We start from the raw sequence: 15,256 nt of genomic DNA, 5'->3' as shown, positions 1-15,256 counted from the left end.
TGGTGTAAAGTAGTATTAAATATTTGATTAACAAATTTTAAATATCTGTTCAAGGTCTGTGATATGTTACGTAATGGTGGAGCCTATGTTTGGGATGATGAAATGAAGGTGCCTTACGCGATCAGCGGCGATCAATGGGTTGGATTCGATGACGAAAAGTCCATCAGGCATAAGATGAGGTAAGTCTATTAAGGTATTAACTTAAATATTCATTCAGAATCGGTTACCATTATTTATCGACTGGACTTTTCAATTTTTACAAATAAACGGTTTATTCAACTTCTCATCATAAGAAAACAAACATCATTAATTTGAAACTCTTAATGTGAACCAGTGAACTGTAGAGCAGCAACAATTTACCGTGTTTATATATTTAGATGGATCAAAGACAACGGATTCGGAGGCGCCATGGTGTGGACGGTCGATATGGATGACTTCTCCGGCAGTGTTTGTGGAGGGGATGTGAAATACCCATTGATAGGAGCCATGAGGTAAGCTGTTATAATAATTATAGATATAATTAATTGCTGCACTAGAATTTGTTAGATTGTTCTATATTTATGTTAAACGACGACATTAAACGATGCTGTTGCACTGCTTGATATTATATAGTCTATAAACTGTACAAGACAATGATTATATTATAATGATAATCCTAAAATTGGCAAAATTAGTCCTTAGTCTAGCGCGTTCAAACATACTCTTCAACTTTAGTCAATTGTATGTCTAAAGTTTAATTACATCTTCTGGTATAAAAGACTCTCTGGTGTCTCCTCATCGAATTTTCTATCCAACTTAGGGTAAAATATAGTTAATAAAATTTAACGCCACTTTTATTGTCATTTCTGAAGTATCCGCCTTTCTGTGATCAAAGTACACAACTGAAGAGAACAAAACGAAACGGTTCGTAAACATTTCGTCTCGAAAGTTAATGGTGTGTGCAAATCAAAATATACTTTATCACGTGAATTTCCCTGCGGAGCGGAACTTTACTCGAATAGAAATATAAAATATTTATCTAGCGAAACGAAAGTGTATTATATTATTGATAATGTCAAGGCCAGAGCAAATGGACCACCTGCTGTTAGCTGGTAACTTCTGACTCTCACCGGATTACGATCATTTTTGCCTTTTGATATTAAAGTTTCCACTATATGGAAGCTAGATTATTATTTGTTAGATTTAACTCACTCACACAAAGCGTTACTGTTTAAAAAAGTAACTGTCTGCAAATATTCCACTGCTGAGAAAAGGCGAGCTCTCTTCTTAATGGAACAATGCAGAGAAATTCGTACGTCACATGCAAGTGTCCTTACAATGTCTTTATCGTCGAGCATGAAATGAATTATGAACAAAAATTAAATTCATGAAAAATCTAAAGTACGGTGCCGAATACGAACCCGCGAACTTTTTATTAATATTCACGAATAATTATATAAGCCATTGGGCAATCTCGCTGCTTAAATCCCCTGCAGTAGAATAATTGTTAATTGCTTAGTACCGATCCGCCTAAATATTAATTCTAGAAAATAATTTTAATGAAAAATTATCTAGTTACCTAACTACATTTTTAATTCGTCATTGTGAAATTACATCTTTCACCTGAACTTGGCGATAATATCGACATCAATTCGATTAAGTTCAATATTAAATCATAAATGTGTATTTAAGCAATTGTTTTTAAACCAATCAGGGAAGAACTGCGTGGTATCTCTCGTGGTAAGGACGCTAAGGATATCGACTGGGCTACCGTCGCAGGTACCGTCATAATAGAAGAAACAGAGAAACCTCAACCGATCAAGATCAGTCTATCAGACGTCCTGAGCAAGGTGAAAAAACCAACCAAAACTCGCATCATCAAGAACAACAATGCATTGGTCGTAGACAAGAACAGTAAGTAGATTAAATTGATAAGAGAATAAATAAATAGCTAGGGCTAGACTTGTCTTTAAAAGAGGATGACTTTTATGTAGAATTTCACGCAATTCCACTGTGTCCTTCTGTAGACAAAAATAATCCGAAAACATATTAAATTTTTTTTTTAAAAACAGTTGGAAATTGTTCATATAGTTTGAATGTCAGTAACACCGATACACACATATATATTTAAACGTTGTTATAATAAGCTCGTTTGATATTAATGTCCCACAATTCTAAGAAATACTTTAAATAAATATCAATCAATACCAAAATTATAATGACGATTCACCAACATATATGAAAAGTCATAAGAAGTTGTAAAATTTAATTTGATCGGAATTAAATAAAGATTGCTTACTAAAAATAATCCGAATGTAGACCAATTATTATGCGAAATCGGATTGCTCGGTAAAAAATTCCATATAATGGTTTAAACGTTTACCTTGCAGTTTTCGAAAAAGGAAAAAATGTTTTTTAAACTTTAAACGTATCTTGTTCTTGGAATTGTTAATTATAGACATCAATATCGATAAAACAAGGATAAATAATACCATATAAACACTTTTGCAATTCATAATTTTATTGAAAGAGTGTATATACCTAGTTTTTAGACGGACCGTAAAATAAAGGTAAAAACTTTATTTATCGAGAAATATAAGATAATTAATGTGATTTCAAATCACAATCAATTTGCTCGATTTAGGTTTACATATTAATGTTCCAATAAAAACAAACACTGTGAAAACTAATTTGATAAATGAGAAATTTAGTGATTGTTTGTTTTAATTTCACGCTTCAACTACGAAACCAATGGCGTTGCTAAAATAATAGACGTTGCATTCAAATAGGCAACAATCTATACTAATATTATAAATACTAAAGTAATTCCGTCCGGGACGGGTATGTGGGACTCAACCGGGGCCTAATGACCCGTGCCAGGGCACGCTAATGCTAATGCCCTGTCCTACCCACTATAACCATCCTCGGGTTTCCACCATGCCGCCGAGTGGTGAGGCCACGGGATCGCCAAGGGCTTGCAACCGCATGCAACTTGGCGAACTCCCTCGAGTCCGCCACTGGAGGCTGGGCATCAACGAAGCTGACGCCCTGCGGCGGATAAGATGGTAGGCTCCGCCGCTGACCGCCGGTGTAAAACACCTGGGAGGCTCGAGTAGCGAGCCCTCCCACTTCCTCCTAACCAACGAGGCCACTCACATGGTCCGCTCTGACGCCGATCAGGGATGTACCAGGAGCGGCCCCGCGGCATCACTCCCGCCAGTCTTAGCCGTGGCCGACGAGCAAGCTCAAGCCGGCCCCGATGCCCAGGGTACACCACCAGGAGGTGACTGACATGTACCCCAAACACCCAGACCCAAGCCAACATAGAAAACTAATGAAACTTTTCTACATCGACTTGGCCACACGATGTACACACTACTCGACCACGGAGGTCGTCAAAATAATTCTCAGTCGGTCAAATTTACAGACAAACTAGAATTACTACTTTAATTCTTAAATCATGATATATACTAGTATATTACAGTAATTATACGGTTAAGCGATCCGAACACGATTTAGTGAGACGTCATACATAAATCAGACAACAGCTTGCGAAAACTTTCACCAACTTTTTCAATGCCGATTGGTTCCAATCTGTACACACATATTAGTTTTATTTTTCGCTATCCGTTTACGAGCTACTGTTCGTGTTATTAACTTTCTAAGATGATTGTATGTTTTATGATATGTGACTTATAACTTTTTTTGGCTGTTGGTTAATGTATATTTTCGGAAGAATGATTGGAATGCTCATTATTAAAAAAATATATATATTGATGTTAAGATAAAAAAAATCTACTGCAATCTCGAGGTAGAAACCAGGTACTTAACATGCTACATAATAATATTTTATTTGAAAGATAAAATACTTAACTACATTTAATAGATTGCTAATAGATAAATATTTGATCCATTTTTTTATATATTTATATATAAACGTCATACAATTAAGTCTAATCGAAATCATAAACACAATTAATACTAAGCAAAATACAAGTTATGAAGATTCACTTCCATAAATTTACATTTCACAAGCTCAAAAGCAAGTAGGCGTTGTACGTGACACTAAAAGCTACCGATCTTAAAAGGGGTGTCACGAGGGTCATTTTTAGGTACCACGTTCCTCCCACCCACCAAGAATGGCCCCGAACAACGACAACCCGCGTCATAGTTGCTAAAAGTTTCAGACATCGAGTGCTTTCACGCTCAAGCTTTCTTCGACCAGAATTTCGAGGTCCATGAAATGATAGATAATGTTTCCTTTCTCCCTACAATAGAAGGCACGCAAGGCTCTAAACAATTTGGCGCTTTTTGGCACATTTTATGAGTGTTTTGATTTAGACTTACGGCTTTTATGAAGCTGAGCGTCAATCCTTACTGAAATAACTTACAAGTTTATATATTATAAAAAAATATAAATTAAAACTTTATATCATTAAAAATAATGTATTATATGTATATGTAAGTATATATATATAGGTTTGGTCACAGCAAATATGAATACTATTAGTTAAATTATTTTTAAATTTACACATATCGAAAACATATAAAAAATATGTAAGATAACAAATATGCGGGCAAAATTTAACGGATTCCATTAAGACGAAATCTTTATGACCTTTAAGTTGAAAGATTAATCTATGGATTGAAATGGATGATTGATCGAGTTCCAGATATTTAGCTATCACCAAAAAACTAAATGGACATTTGAATGTTAATAAGAGCTGACATTCAAGATATTACTTATTTTTTTCCTAATCGGTATTTCAGTAAAATATATATTTTTTTAATTTTGAATAATTGTTTTAAATTAATAATAATAATGTCGATGTTATTTTAAGCTTTCTTATACTCTTTAAAAACTCGACGAACTAATATAGAGCAGTTATTAAGTCATTTGCAACTCGCTACAGAACCGTGAAACCGTTTATATTCTTTTTTATATTTAAATTTTCTAATGAGGTTTAGAGCATGTTGTAGCAATGGTAGTTGTTAGTTATTTTAAAACTCCTACTTAAAACATTGTTTGTAAAAAAACTATTTTTGAAAACAAATTTTCCATAGTGATACCTGTACATATTATTTATCGGTACTTTTATAGTTATTTGGTTCCGAACTCTTGAAAATGTATCACATTCCAACCTCAACACACACTCATAGAGTTATTCGAGATGTATGTGGAATATATATACGTATGAATTAACTTAAAATAGATTTAATGATATAATTTTATTTGTTCCACAGAACGTGAACCACAAATTCTCTGCTACCTCACGTCCTGGTCTTCCAAGAGGCCTAGTGCTGGTCGCTTCACGCCAGAAAACGTAGACCCAACTCTATGTACGCACGTTATATATGCCTTCGCCACACTCAAGGATCACAAGTTGGCTGAAGGGGAAGAAAAGGACAGTGACATGTACGACAAAGTGGTGGCTTTGAGAGAGAAGAACCCTAATTTGAAGGTAAGCCTATTTCCGAAATCTCGCAAAACGAATGAAACTACGTTCAAATATTATAAAGCCTTTGAAAATAGTTATTGGATTGTTTCTCAAAGTAAGCCATACGAATATTATTAAAAAAAGACTATATAAGCTAAAAAAATGTCAAATCATATCAATCATAATAACTTAAATAAATTGACTATTCAATTACAGTTACTCGTATTACTTTGGACATGCAATTCTTAAGAATATTTAGACGTTTACAATGCTTAATTAAACGAAAACTTCAAACATTGTTCCTTAAAAACCATTTAGAATCTCCAAGATTTTAATAGCATTCGTTAAGTATTTCTAGACGTAGACCTCAAAAGAACACAAAGGGATAGCTTAATTGTATAGAGTCAGTGCCTCTCAACCTAAATGACGGACACTTTTCGTGAACTGAAAATAAAAAAGAAACAACGAAGAACATCAAATGAAAAAAAAATGTACAAGAAATGTGAAATATTAAAAAACAAAACTTGAAAAGATGTCTTAAGTACTAAAGGTTTGAGAACATCTGTAGCTTTTGTCTTCTAATAACAATACTTTTAACTCGCTTTTAAGGCTTTATACTCGTAGTACCAGTTGTCTAAATTTTAATCAAGTAAGATGACTTTAATTACGAATCAGATAGAATTTTTTGTTAATTGTCTAGTTAGAATAGAAACGCCCATCGAAATTCAAAAAATCTGAAAACATTAAATATCGGATAATCGAATATTTACAATTGCTTCATAGACCTGTAGAACTTATGACTAAAAAGTACGATTAAGATTTACCAGTTGAAATATACACGATGGTAAACATGGAATTTGTTAATAGTTAAGAGTACTTCTACAGTTCATCCTCAAGTTTTGATTCTTCTATTCTTTATAATATACAAACAATCTGTTCATGAGTCATCCTAACACAATTACTAGTCCTTACTAGTAACTTCGTAGGTATTGTTTCCTAACCTGTTATAGATTAATATAAATATTGTATGTAACATATAATTACATACAATTACGTAAAGCTCAGGTTTTAGTCACAGAGTACTAATTATATATCTATTATCTTTGTTTACGTCTGTAATAAATTTTTGGATAGTTTTAAAGAAAAGACAATAATCGTATTCAAATTGTCATGTATTTTATCATGAATATTCTCTTGTATCAAAAGCATAAAGTATTCATTATTTAGTTGAACAATTTTTAAGTTCCAACTTTGAACAATGTACACTCGTCTAACTTTGATGTTAAATTTTAAAAATGTAACACCATTGACAGTTTACCGTTCTCTTAGAAACTTAAAAGGAACTTCAGCTAACTTTTGTTGTTTACATTTATTTTAGAAGACACTATAATTCACATTTTATAGAATAGCACTCTTCATAATTTAATTTATAATATATACGTTATTAACCAGGAAAAGTTCCCTTAGCTGATTAACGGTCATAAATATTTATATTTAGTTTCCAGATTAACTGAAATAAACTCGAATTTATGAAACCAGAATTCGATCCTTATGATCTGAAGCCATACAAGCTACCTGCTAGATCAATTAACAATATTGATTAATATTGTATACATAACAATACATACAAAACTCTTCAATATTTGACTTAAAAGAAATAGATTCTTATTATAAATGTGGAGCTATTAGTCTAAAGCTGATATGACTGTTATGATTTCCATGGTAAGATAAACCATGTAATTGGCATAACTCTACAAAAGTCAGAACAACTCCAATCCTTAATTGAGAGTGTCAATATAAAATTATAGTAATTGCTAAATAACAGTCAGACTAAGAAAATTCATTGAAAGACAATTGAAAATATTTCAGGAATAATTAAGTTTGTCTCTTATAATTTATGTGTTAATATTAAATGTATGTAAACTGTTTTATTTGTTTAGATTCTATTAGCTATCGGTGGCTGGGCGTTCGGTTCCACACCTTTCAAAGAGCTCACATCGAACGTATTCCGTATGAACCAGTTCGTGTACGAAGCAATCGAGTTCCTGAGAGACTACCAATTCAATGGGTTGGACATTGATTGGGAATACCCAAGGTAAGGACAAATTATCTTGATATAATTAATTACGCCCCATTGAATGGATTATTATCTGTGAAAGAGAATCGGAAATGGCTTACTTTCGTGTTACGGTCCAACTTGTTTATTTATTATATTGTACAGTATTCAGTGCATTATGTCTTGTTTTTAACGTAAAGTGGAGCACCCGGGAAAGATGAATACTTTTTACAAGGGATATAACATTTCCTAATGTTGGTGGCGTATTGGTTATGTGATAAATGGTTTCAATTTCATACGGTGTCAATGTCTATGGGTAGTGGTGACCACTTACCGTCATGTGGTCTATTTGCCGTCCTTCTATTTACGACATAAAAATATATAAAAATATACTGACCATAGTTCAGTCTCTTACATTTTCCTATCATTTAGTATTTGGTATACATCTAGAGTCAGCGTCCTACCTGACGACGATTTGTAAACGTTTTTGCTATTCGGTTGGTTTTCCGCCAAAGTGATGGGTGGCACTTAATTGCTAGATAGAAGGATGTTCTAAATAAAATATTATTTAATTTAATTTACACATTTGAAGATTACTTTGCCATTCTTCTGAGAACATTTTATATTGAGCAAGCTATTTTAATTTAATAGGATATTTCTAAATCGATCAGAATAAGCCCTTTTAAATATCACCACACTGTTGAAAATTTCGCAATATCATAGACTGGAATCAATCGTCAAATAAAGCATAATAAGTATTTTGTATTTATGACAAAAACAAAATATTTGCCTGGCAATATTTTTAATTGAATGATGAAATGACGTCATAGTAGGTATACGGGCTGAATAACGTAGGTGAAGATTGCTGGTTAGATTCTGACGTTTGCTCATTATCGTCAGAACTGCTAACAAGCTCAACGTCTCACAGAGTGGAAGCAAATATTAGGAATTCAAAGAAAAAATATTTCTTTGTATTATTATTTTATTTGGAAATTCATGAGACAATTACTCATCCGATTTTCAATGTTATCAGAAAAAAAAAGGAAATTTAATTGTCAAAAGATATCTATTGTCGAAGGAAACAATGATTTGAATAAAGAACAATTATTCCTCAATATACTTTTTTAAAGATTATTTAAAGTACATGGCAGTTTTTTAGTGATACTCGTATATACACATATATAGTATACATGTAAAGAAACGTTATGGTTTGATGTATGAACAAATTTTGGTAACACCCCAATGTACATACATTTAATATGCCGCCTAAACGTATACTTAAATCGGCTCAATGTTAAGAAAACCTTTTAGCGAATCGTACAATAGCCGTAAAAAAATCTAGACACGTTTTTTCCATCTTGTGAAATTTGGGCATTTGTAGGCAAATTTTTTGTACCTGAGTGAAAAGAAATAAGTACGTAGAAGTTAAACCCAGATAAAATACCGTACGTAGAAGTGATACGTCTTTTAACTTATAAGGTAAAGTCAAAGCAAGGCTTACTAAGTTAATACAAAAATTGCATGCGTATGAAAATTCCATGGCATAGTTAGCGCCACCAACCGATGTAATGTACCTTGTGCCTGTAGTTATATTGAGTTACTCGCCATTAAAACTAGAACACAAAAATACTAAGTAGTTCTGCTTGGCGGTAGAATACATACTAACACCATAGATATACATACATATACTATTTTTTTTTAATAATTTAGTTGGTCAATTGACTTTTTTCATTAGTCTTTAATTTTCACAACTTTTATTTTGTTATTGTATTTTCATCAATTATTTAATTTATAGAGGAGCTGATGACCGAGCAGCCTTCGTATCCTTGCTCAAAGAACTTCGTCTAGCTTTCGAAGGTGAAGCAAAAACATCTGGACAACCTCGTCTCCTCCTCTCTGCTGCTGTTCCAGCATCATTTGAAGCGATTGCCGCTGGTTATGACGTGCCAGAAATTTCCAAATACTTGGTAAGTAGAGAAATGCTTAACTGACTTTCTTATTTTCTTCTAATATCATATAAAATAATATAAAATAAAATGTTATTAAAATTGGAGCCACTGTGTATGATTATGTAATTCATTATTTTTTTTCGTTAAGACAATTACTTTCCAACTGATATGAATTCTGCAAATAACAATAGAATTAAACATTTTTAAGATCAGTAAAAAAATGCGAGATTTTGTTTTTATTGATATGTTATATGGAAACTACCTATGGATATTTTCTAGGATTTCACATGAAATATGTGATTATTGATTGATTTCTTTATTACAATAATAATTACATTTTTGACTTTTTTCCCTGCGGCTAAATCTATCAACCATATAAAAATTCCATTCTCTTAAATTTCTTCATTTTTATGAACTTGTCGTAATCCTTGGCTCTTTCTGTATTTTTTTTTTTATAATAGACGCATCTGTGATTTATCATAATAAGATATCAAAGAAACAGGCAGAGTTAAGATCTCATAATAATATTTTACAGCATTAGAATTGTAATTATATTAACAATAAAGTTACTCTTGATGATAATGAAACAATATTCATGACAGGACTTCATAAACGTGATGACGTATGACTTCCACGGCCAATGGGAGCGTCAGGTCGGACACAACAGCCCATTGTTCCCTCTCGAGAGCGCCACCAGCTACCAGAAGAAACTGACCGTGGTAAGTTAAATTAAACAATAAAATTAACCATTACCACTACTTCCATTCATCAGGTATTTTATTCACCGATAAATAGCAATTAGAATAATTCTAAAAGATGTCAATAAATACAGTAATGGGAAATATTAACATCTTCCACTGTTCCATTGTCCAACGATTCACGGCTTGATGGTGAATAATTAGGCAAAAATATTTCACTTCTAACTCTAACTAAGTCTTTGTATGGAGGTTACCACCAGGTATGTTATACCATCCGTTCAAGTGGCTGCCTGATATAAATGAAAAATCCTATGCGAACATTTGACCGCCAATAAACATAACAACCTGAAATACCAAAAGTTTTTTTAAGTTGAAATTAACTACAAATAATATTTAATAGGCAATTAAGCACTTATTCTACTGCCAAGCTATACTTAGTATTGTTATGTTCCGGTTTGAAGGATAAGTTAGTCAAAATTATCTAAAATTAGTTCAAATTATTTCCCTCTTAATGACATAATACATTTTTATACGTTAAAATAACTCAACGAAAACTTAAAGTTACTTACTTACTTTTCACAACCAACCAGTTGCTATAAGAAATTGTTTATGATAACTTTAACTCGGTTAAAAAACAAGCGCATACTTTTAATGGTTGAGAAAGTTTTATCAGCTACCGCGTCTACTGCTTCGGTAGTTTTTTTTTTTTAGTTAACAAAGAGAACAATTTGTACTTCATAAAATAATTTGATTTTTATTTAAGTGAATAAAGTTTTTATTCGGATGAAATATTTTATTTATGAGTCGCCTGTTCGTCGTTTAGTTATTGAATAAATTAGTTCCAAATATCTGGAAATAAAATATATTGGAACAAGTAGGTAATACACTGGATGAATTATCTGTAAATAAATATTCACAACTTAACTAGTTTTTTTAAACATGCATAAATTTTTGTATCGTAAATGCACACATACTCAAACATAAATATATCTTCCTTAAAAAAGACGTGCTTCTATTGTTAAGGTATCATCATGAAAAAATCTTATTTACAAATATGAAGTTTCAGATAGTAAGAATTAAAATATCTTTCCAGGACTATTCAGCTCGTGAATGGGTACGTCAAGGTGCTCCCAAAGAGAAGCTGATGATCGGAATGCCCACATACGGTCGTTCCTTCACTTTGATCAACGGAACTCAATTCGACATAGGTGCTCCAGCTTCAGGCGGTGGTAAGAAATACTGTTTAATAGTGACCTTTATTTTACTCCTATATTTATTACTGATTATTTAAAGTCTCGCAAACTTTATCTATATTAGTTTTTAGGTACAAACTTTAAATACTAGAAATACAAGATAATATGTTAATTTAGTATGCAATTCTTTAAAATAATTCGGTTATAATATCAATTATACACATAAAATATTTCAAATTATCAGGTCAAGCTGGTCGCTTTACAAACGAAGCTGGCTTCATGTCATACTACGAAATCTGCGACTTCCTGAGGGAAGACAACACAACACTTGTATGGGACAATGAGCAAATGGTTCCATTCGCGTACAGAGACGACCAATGGGTGGGCTTCGATGATGAGAGATCACTGAAGACGAAGGTACGTTACCCAAATAACTCAAAAGTGGATGACAAAATGGATTTATAATAGATCATGAACTGGAAATAGATACGTCCCGTACGTATATCATATCGTATATCATATTTTTATTTATCTATCATATTGCCTAGTTTCTATTCAGGGACTTAAGATAAGCAGCGTGCCTAACTTTGGAAAAGTCTATGAATCGATCTAATCTCAAATCTTCATAAGAACATTTGGTCATTAACCTTTCTAAATAATTAATCTTAATACAAAATAACGATCAAGTACCAAAAAGGTTGTGTAAGATTATTGTTACTCCTTTATTATTTTCGGTATATTTATTAGCTACTACATATGTAATCAAAATCAAAATACAATGTGTTCAAAGAGGCTCTTGTGAGCACTTTTGAATTAATTAAATTTTAACAATTTCAAGGTTTAATTAAATTTAAAGCCACCACCGGTCGGAATGTAGATTCTACCGAAAAGGTCTGCCAAAAAACTCCGTCGTTACCCTTTTGCGACAATTAGCTACATAGATTATTAAATAAAATTACTTATTGAACTGAATTATTAATTATCCTGCGTGAAAATCAACGACTACTAAGTCCACACTTTTTTATCATACATTATCCTTTATCGAGTAATACGCCTCATTAATCAAAGTTTTTATTATTCGAGATTCTTATCAAATACATGAAGTAAATCGTATTACAGCAAAAAGCAATAATAAATTTTAAAGTCCTTTCAAATAAATATTAACTTTTCCCCATCCCTGCCACAGAATCTTAGCAATTACTTCCTAGAAAAGTTAATTATTAAGTTGAATAAAGTTTTAAAATTACAAATTGCATCACGATATAACTCTATTATATTCACCAGATGACCTGGCTTAAAGAAGAAGGTTTCGGAGGCATAATGGTCTGGTCCATTGACATGGATGACTTCCGAGGCTCTTGCGGCACTGGGAAGTATCCTCTCATCGCCGCCATGAGGCAGGAACTGGGAGACTACAAGGTGAAACTGGAGTATGATGGACCTTACGAATCTTACAACCCTAACGGACAGTACACTACTAAGAATCGTGAGTATATTGTTACCCATAATATTATTACGCAAATTAATAAAATAATATGTCAAAAAAGTAAAAGCCAAAATTAATGCCAAAATAAATAATTTAATACAAATAAACATGAAACTAAAAACTCTTGTAAAGTAACAGCAAAAATGTTCATGAAACAAAATATTATGAGATTATTACTTTCCGAGTTTTAATTTATTTATAGTTTTAATTTTTTTATTGTCAGTATTAATTTCATCTAATCCATTTTTACCAAAAGTTTAAAAACTATGAACCCATTATTTGTTATCTCGTCTACAGCCGCAGAAGTAATATGCGAAGAAGAGGACGGTCACATATCCTACCATCCGGACAAAGCGGACTGTACCATGTACTACATGTGCGAAGGAGAGAGAAAGCACCACATGCCCTGTCCTCAGAATCTGGTCTTCAACCCCAACGAAAACGTGTGCGATTGGCCAGAAAATGTAGAAAGTTGTTCGCACCACACTCAAGCACCAGCCGCAAGAAGATAAGATAAAACTCTACTAGAAGTTAAGGCTAGTAATATTCCCTTCATTTTCGAGTTAAATCTGTAATTTTAGTAGGCTTAGGTTATGGGAAGTGCCAAATGCGAATGATTTTATTTTTATCCAACTTTTCCTTTCGTTTGAAGATTACGAAATTGGATTTGAGATAGAAAGTTTACGAGTTCAGTCTTGGAATTTGTTGTGATAATTTGGATTGAAACGGCTTTTAAAAAAGTAACTTTAATTAGAACCGCAAATTGTTTGATTTCGAGTTTGATTTAGGTATATTATTATAAGTTACTTAATTAAGTTGGTTGCAGATATAAATTTGACGCAAATTCAATAGTTCCGTTATTTCTAATTTAAATGTTCTAAATTCGATTGTGAATCGTCCATCTCGTGATTAGCTGACTAGTGTGTTGTAACCTAAGCCTATCATTTTAATCAAAATAAATTTCATTAATTATATTTTTTTTTCAACGCCTAATCCACCTTTAGTCTAAAACCAACCCACGTCTTAATATTTATTAGTTTAACGATGGTAACATCGAACAGATCGGATGAAAGGGTTCGTGTGATATAATGTAAATTATAACATTATTGGTGAATAATTTTATATAGAATTATAGTAAGCCGACATGATAATTAGGCAAATATTTAAAAGAAAAGATTGGGCAAAGTGTTATGCAAAATTTAGCGCAAAATACGCTCAGACGCGTCATTCAGGCGTAACGTGCATAATTGCGCGAAATATTTTTACAGGGATGTCATTACGCGTGTTCCCTTTTAGTCTCTTTTTGAAAGAGCATTAATTGTTTAATTGATTTATTTTTCAATATTGGTTAATGTCAAATTATGTCTTTGTCTGATTATCATGATATCAGCTAGTGATAGTTTACTCCCAAAGGTACATAATGATTTAAACACTAATTTGATGTTTGAAGAATTTTTAACTTCTCTAGTTATTTAGAGAAATTATAGTTTCTTCTGTAACCGTATCTGCTTTAAGAACAATCTTATAAAGCATCTATTGAAACATTAATTGGTGTGTTTGTTTTTTTTTATCGATTTTTTTATTTTCATCCTCTAATTATGTACCTTTGTGATCGTATTTATTAGTTGTAAATTTAGTTTTTCGAAGCTTCTCATCATCAATACTCACATCAGCAAAATCACTGCCTAGAACTGTCTATGTCTCATTATAAGTTATCGATATTGTTAGACGGTTACAAAAAATCATGACATCTTCATATATTTGAGGTTTGTATTTTATTGTAAGTAGTAAAATAATTATAAGTTTTTGTAAATATTGTATCTAAATACAAAAGAGATGTAAGAGTATTATTAAAATCTTTTATAAAATTACGAGTTTGTTTTATTATTTCTAACCATTTCCCACCGAGTTAAATATTTTTTCAAGGAGGAACTTATTGAAGTAATTTTTTACGATGATGATGTCGATACGCTACTAACTTGGTATAAAACATAAACATAACATAATCAGCCTGTAAATTTCCCACTGCTGGGCTAAGGCCTCCTCTCCCGTTGAGGAGAAGGTATGGAGCATATTCCACCACGCTGCTCCAATGCGGGTTGGTGGAATACACATGTGGCAGAATTTCGTTGAAATTAGACACATGCAGGTTTCCTCACGATGTTTTCCTTCACCGCCGAGCACGAGATGAATTATAAACAAATAAGCACATGTAAATTCAGTGGTGCCTGCCTGGGTTTGAACCCGAAATCATGAATCAGCCGAGATGGCCCAGTGGTTAGAACGCGTGCATCTTAACTTGGTATACTACTAACAAATATAAAAACTGTATTATATGTACTTTAAAGGCATTATTTATATCCTATTACAACCACAAGGTCACAAAGGACAAAAAGTTACATTTGTCATTGAATCGACGGCTATCATTGGTCGAATTCGTCGTGTAATATTCATTAT

At 32.4% G+C, this 15,256-nt stretch overlaps 1 protein-coding gene across 1 annotated transcript in view; it reads left to right on the top strand.

Annotated features, from left to right (window-relative positions):
- The window catches only part of LOC113394040 (probable chitinase 10), a 106,803-nt gene extending 92,133 nt beyond the window's left edge, over nucleotides 1-14,670 (top strand). Inside the window, exons 9-19 of the mRNA XM_064215737.1 lie at nucleotides 55-179; nucleotides 378-491; nucleotides 1,694-1,893; nucleotides 5,224-5,441; nucleotides 7,358-7,512; nucleotides 9,269-9,440; nucleotides 10,025-10,141; nucleotides 11,214-11,349; nucleotides 11,558-11,730; nucleotides 12,598-12,799; nucleotides 13,097-14,670. Of these exons, the coding sequence (XP_064071807.1) occupies nucleotides 55-179; nucleotides 378-491; nucleotides 1,694-1,893; nucleotides 5,224-5,441; nucleotides 7,358-7,512; nucleotides 9,269-9,440; nucleotides 10,025-10,141; nucleotides 11,214-11,349; nucleotides 11,558-11,730; nucleotides 12,598-12,799; nucleotides 13,097-13,311 (1,827 nt within the window). The 3' untranslated portion in view covers nucleotides 13,312-14,670. The remainder of the gene's footprint in view (nucleotides 1-54; nucleotides 180-377; nucleotides 492-1,693; nucleotides 1,894-5,223; nucleotides 5,442-7,357; nucleotides 7,513-9,268; nucleotides 9,441-10,024; nucleotides 10,142-11,213; nucleotides 11,350-11,557; nucleotides 11,731-12,597; nucleotides 12,800-13,096) is intronic.
- The last annotated feature ends 586 nt before the right edge of the window (nucleotides 14,671-15,256 follow it).

The sequence above is a fragment of the Vanessa tameamea genome, chromosome 9 (assembly GCF_037043105.1).
Source record: "Vanessa tameamea isolate UH-Manoa-2023 chromosome 9, ilVanTame1 primary haplotype, whole genome shotgun sequence".
Classification (NCBI taxonomy): Eukaryota; Metazoa; Arthropoda; class Insecta; order Lepidoptera; family Nymphalidae; genus Vanessa; species Vanessa tameamea.
The sequence above is the reverse complement of the archived record's forward strand: the minus strand, read 5'-3'. Positions and strand labels throughout refer to the sequence as shown.